This window comes from Triticum dicoccoides, chromosome 1A (assembly GCF_002162155.2).
Source record: "Triticum dicoccoides isolate Atlit2015 ecotype Zavitan chromosome 1A, WEW_v2.0, whole genome shotgun sequence".
NCBI classification, from domain to species: domain Eukaryota; kingdom Viridiplantae; phylum Streptophyta; class Magnoliopsida; order Poales; family Poaceae; genus Triticum; species Triticum dicoccoides.
The window spans coordinates 453912818-453917754 of NC_041380.1; the positions used below are offsets into that span (position 1 = coordinate 453912818).

The 4937-nt window shown below is 54.3% G+C and overlaps 1 protein-coding gene across 1 annotated transcript; it reads right to left on the minus strand.

Moving 5' to 3' along the window:
* Window positions 1-1195: 1195 nt before the first annotated feature.
* On the minus strand, window positions 1196-3475 carry LOC119278303. Its single transcript, XM_037559665.1, has one exon. The coding sequence runs from the start codon at window positions 3327-3329 to the stop codon at window positions 1515-1517; it is 1815 nt and encodes a 604-aa protein (XP_037415562.1). The 5' UTR covers window positions 3330-3475; the 3' UTR covers window positions 1196-1514.
* Between the last annotated feature and the right edge of the window lie 1462 nt (window positions 3476-4937).

The following is a 4937-nucleotide window of genomic DNA, read 5'->3' on the forward strand; positions in this document are numbered from 1 at the left end:
AGTAAACCGAGACACTCCTATGCCAAATGCTGTGCCGCGAGCGACGCCACGTGAAGAATCGGTCACCGAACAACGGCCACCTACCAACCCGAGAAGGGAGGTAAGATCCGCAATCACAATCACAATCACGATAAGCGAAAAACGCGCAGACCACGGTCCACCCCCAACACACCGCGAAGAAAAACAGAAACGGGGCAGATCGTGCGGGTGGCGATCACTGTCACAGGCTCGGCGTCGCCCTCACCACCCCCATGTTGCCTGTCGCTTGCCACGGCCAACTTAATGGGCACGACGGATCAGATCAGGCGACGCAACCGTCTTCTTTTCTCCTCTTCTTTTGTGAATCAGGCCAGACAACTGTCTGGTCCTGCTTTGCTTAGCCTCCTGCACTGCAGTGCACTAGTCGGTGCCATACTGCCATCCGTACTCGCACATTGCTTGATTAGCTGATTGGATTAGATTCGTCGGAACGAGGCTAGCAAAGGAACAAAGGAATATATTCTGACTTCGCACAAATTTCAGATCAATGCTCTCCTCGAACGGCACAGGCCGGATCTGGTGTCTGCTACCCCTACTCTGACCTCCCCAAGAGAATGAAAAAGATCAGCTAAGCGGGAATTCTTTTCTTCTGGTCTCTAACTATGGCTTCACTCAATGGGATTGTGTCTCTGTAGGTTCACCTCAAGGCACACAACCATGAGCCATGTTGGCATTTCTGCATTTGGGCAGTCCAGCCTTACAAGCCACACTGAATAACAATGAACAGAGTAAGGTTACTGGCTACGGTACAATCTGACATAGTCCTAAACTTTCTCTCTATATATATACATATATATGAGCACAAGGCTCCTCCAATTGTCATGCACTTACCACCGCATAATTAGATCACTAAGACAGGTAGTGCTACAACAAAATTAGGAATTGGTCAAGGACAGTGACATTAGGTTCATGCCAGTACAAGCATCATCCTGATCAAGACAACTTAGCTCTGAATGGCTTCATCAAGACACCCCCTGGCTAGAGTTCAAATCAGGCAGCTCACTATGGCTTCACTCAAAACACATCAACCCGGAACATATATGGAAACACCTGAAGACACTCAACCATCTATTGTCCCAGGGTTCGCATGATGCCGTTCACAGACCACAGAAACAAGAACCGACTGAAGAAATCAAACATTGCATTGGACACAACATGACCCACTGAAATTGCATATGCATTACGCCCCCAAAACGGTATTGGTATATATATTTACATGTACCTGATTTCCACCCGTAGCTAGCTCCGATCGAACCTCGACCTTCCTCGCCGGCTAGAGCAAGATCATAACAGCGACATAGCTAAATGATCAGACGGTCTCACCATATAAAACGGTTCATCTATGCCCGCGATATCTGCGGTACACATAAACTGATACCACAATTTCACCTCAGCAACCTCACTTCCGTGGCTATCCTACCCTAGTTTACACAATTGAGCTGCACAAACTTACCGAGCATGGAACCAGCAGAGTTTCATCCATTGCAGATGGCATTGAGGAGCACATGCCCCAGCATGAGGTCCACGAAGTACTGGTGGCCGATCTTGCCGTCCCGCCATACCAACTTTGCCGGTGCACGCCCGTAGTGCACGCCGTCGTTGCAACGGTTGTCGTAGTGCCATGGGAACGTCATGTCGAAGTTGTCTATCACCCCGCCTGTGAGCACGCCATGCTGCCTCATCTTCTCCACGAGCACGCCATTGAATAGCTCCATCTTGTTTGGATTGAATGCCAGGTCCCGAGCATACCCGCCAGTCGCGACCGTCGTCCGGTAGAACACCCTTGGCACGGCAAGCCCACGCAACCGCACCTTAGCCATTACGCCGGCCCAGAACTGCGCGGCATACTCGGTGGCCTGAACGTAAGCGCGGACACTGCTCCAGTAGCACCCATCATGGAGGCCAGAGTTCAGGATGACAACATCGGGGACACGATCATCGCCCGCAAAGTATGACCGGACAAGCTGCCGGAACCCCTTGTGCCGGAGGGAATGCAGGCCGAGATAGTTCATGCTCATGTTCCAATGGCCGTTGAAGATGCTTGTGATCCGCAGGGTGCCCGGCTCGCCGCTGGGATTGGTGAACACGGCGTCGAAGCGGCGTGTCACTGCGGATGTGTCCTCAACGCCAAGAACAAAGGTCAGGAGGTTCCGGATGGTGTCGACATGGTTGGAATCGCCCCAGAAGAAGAGCCACTTGCCGTCAAGGCACCGCCACGCAGCGTCGGCGGTGAAGAGCTTGAACGAGCAGTGCGCCGAGTAGACCCATCCGTTGCTCTCCAGCGCGCCCAGTGGTCCGTCGCACCACGGTGCCTCGCACGGGTGCTCCGGCTCCAGGCACCGGTAGCGGCCGCCGTCGTCCACATCCTCGCACCTGTCGTTCCTGGCGAGCCGCGTCCACCGGCCGGACCAGACGTCGCGCGCGAAGTCGGCGGCCCGGCAGGTCTCCAGTGCGGGGAGCGACGCGTTGCCCGGCCGGAAGAGTAGAGGAGTGCGGCGGAGCTCGACGCGGTACTTGAACCTGGCGGAGGAGAACTTGAGGCCCTCGAAGCTGCGGAAGAGGAGGACGATGGTGAGGTGGAACTCCCCCGCGGCGAAGCGGGGCGCAACCTGGAGGCGGAAAGTGTAGGAGCCGTCGCCGTTGTCCACCACGGGGGGCCGCGACTTCCACGCCTCCCCGGAGAGATCAATCTCGAAGAAGTCCCCGCCGAGGCAGCGCCGCAGGCCGGTGCCGTCGAGCGCCCAGAACGTGAACTCGTGAATCTCGGCGGCGCTCAGCTTGGTGACGCCCCCCGCCGCCGCGGCGCCGTCAAGGGCCGGGACGGAGATGTTGGCCGTGCGGGCGTCGCGGCACGGCGAGCCCCCGGGCGTGAGCCAGCGGGCAAGGAGGTCGCCCGTGAAGTTGGTGGGGTTGGGCACGGAGAGCCAGGAGGGCGGGGGGCTCTCGGCGCGGCCGCCGCCGAGGACGTCCTCGGCGAAGCTGGTGGGGTCGGGCACGGAGGGCCAGGAAGGCGGAGCGCCCACGGCGGGGCCGGCGCCGAGGTAATGCTGGTACTGGTGGCGCAGCCGGCCGTCGGCGCCAGCGCCGGAGAGGAAGGCGTCGACGGCGAAGAGGAAGGCGACGCCGAGGAAGGAGGCGAGCGCGAGCTTGGCGGCGGAGCGGGCGCCGGCGGCGGCGGGCTTCTTGGGGTCCCCGGCGGCGCAGGGGGGCAGCTTGCCCCCCGCGACGTCGGTCTTCTTGGGGTCCCCGGCGGCGCGCGGCCCGTGGGGCGGCGGGAGGAGCGCCGACATTGCCGGGCCGGGGGGGCTACTTCCGGCTCGTTGTGGTGTGGCCACGCATGGGTCCGCGTGTGCGGGCGAGGGGAGGTGCTCGCGAGGGGAAAAGGCCGCCGGGTTGGTTTTGGTTTTGGTTAGGGGGGCGGTGGTGCGCTGCGAGCTGCGGACGATTGATTGGGTTCTTTGGGACGGAGGCGACACGAGCCAGGTGAACGTGCGAATTGGATCTTCTGTTGCGCCACAAAATGCATATCCTTTTAGGTTTTTTTTCTTAGACACAGTACAGACTCTACCGTTACGAGCACCTCTGAGCCCGCATATCATCTTAAGATTTTACGAAGATCATAAACGCCTCGTAGTCGACAGGAACGTCTCCTTCCACTGAACGTGCATCGTTGATTTTTTTTTAAAAAAAATCAGGATAAATGCAAGCATCAGGACTTGAACCTTGGTGGGGTGTGGATATCACTGTCCTCCTAACCATCCAACCACTGATTGGTTCCGCTTTTTGAGGTTTTATTTGGAGCCGTCGGATGAATATGGGACTGAGATTTTTCTTTCTTCTATGCAGAATGTTATACTTCCTCCGTATCAAAATATATGCGTTTTTTAGGCTAGTTTAGCCTAAAAATGTTTTATATTTTTGTATAGAGGTAGTATTTGCAGATAGAATGCCGTGTGACTTGTTTACGCACGTTCAGTTTGTGGTTAGAATGACACGTCTAAATTTAGTTGTGTGTTTGTCCCTTTGCCATAACCGTGACTTGTCATGTTTGGTTAGGTGGGTATATGTTAAATACTCCCTTCGTATCAAAATACTAAAAACCATTTTTTGATACGTAGGAATTATGTCACACACTTAGTATGCTCTTACTAGTTTTTCATGTACATCTTGTGATATCCAAGATTTCTCAGAAATTTGTTGTGGTATTGTTAGTCACAACCAATTGATGCCACAATCTTTCTCACACTGTCTTCTTCGCTCCGAACACCATTCAGGTGGTGGGCATCATCGACCTTTGGGGCGTTCCGCTACCTCACCACCTGCCACACAAGGCTTGGCCTTTTATTCTCATGTCTCTCCTCTCGAAGATATGGGTTGCGCGCAATGACATGTTGTTTAGGAACATTGATCAACGTTCTGTAATAACCCTGAAAACTCTCATCTTTGATCTAGATCTTTGGTCACATCGTCTCATGAAAACATGTGACAAGAAGGACGTCTACTCGTGGCGTTCCTACTTCTCTGCACGCTGCGCCGTGCCTTTATAATTATGTGCTTGCTGCTCCCCCCGGTGATTCTAAAAAAACCATGCCCATGTAGAACGATGGTGCCCGCGTCTCTCAAATAGACCAATGTTTTGCCCTAACGGCCTAGCCCTATTGGGTAATCAGATTTGAATATGGCATAAGCGATAGTGATCACAGGAGGATTGATAATGAGATGTTACTGAGTGAGTGTCAGGTCCATTTAACAATGATATTACAAAGCCGAGACAGCCAACGACGTCGTGAGGCAACAAGCGTCAGATGAGAAGTCGAAATGGAAGCAGTAGTTGAGAAGGTGTGGCCGCGTAGGAAAAGCAAAACGACAAGGTAGCGTATTGTACATCTAAGATTTTA